Source organism: Penaeus monodon, chromosome 31 (genome assembly GCF_015228065.2).
Source record: "Penaeus monodon isolate SGIC_2016 chromosome 31, NSTDA_Pmon_1, whole genome shotgun sequence".
In the NCBI taxonomy this organism is placed as follows: domain Eukaryota; kingdom Metazoa; phylum Arthropoda; class Malacostraca; order Decapoda; family Penaeidae; genus Penaeus; species Penaeus monodon.
Genome location: NC_051416.1, coordinates 18,135,508 through 18,135,874, shown reverse-complemented (window position 1 = coordinate 18,135,874; position 367 = coordinate 18,135,508). Strand labels below are relative to the sequence as shown.

General features: G+C 45.0%; 1 protein-coding gene across 1 annotated transcript in view; it reads right to left on the bottom strand.

The window, feature by feature from the left end:
* Positions 1–367, bottom strand: part of LOC119593055 (rho guanine nucleotide exchange factor 5-like) — a gene marked incomplete at its 3' end in the record, with an annotated part of 83,593 nt that overhangs the window by 4,772 nt on the left and 78,454 nt on the right. Inside the window, 1 exon segment of the mRNA XM_037941957.1 lies at positions 105–308. Coding sequence (XP_037797885.1) covers positions 105–308 — 204 coding nt within the window.

Below are 367 nucleotides of genomic sequence, written 5' to 3'. Positions count from 1 at the left end.
ATCATATTCTCTTGCCAAAGGTCTGACCATCGTCCACACTAAAACCCATTTCTCCCTCACAGTTTTTCACCCCCTCCCTTTGTATCGCCTGGCTTATCAGTTACCTTTGATAACCTCTGGAAGCCCGCAGGCAGCATATCCTTGAGTTGAAGTCTTCGGCATGCTGGGTTGTTTTCTTGCTCCTGGAGGAATGCTGAGAGTCTCTGGTCTCTCTTCTGCTTCTGTTTAAGGTTCTCTAAAGCTATACCCTGCATCCGAATAAATTCTGCCGCCTGTTGCTGAAAGTGCTCTCCTTGCTCTCCATCAAACTGCAAGAGGGTAAAGGACTGATTTATAAAGATCTGCTAAATGAATGTATGGTAATAAT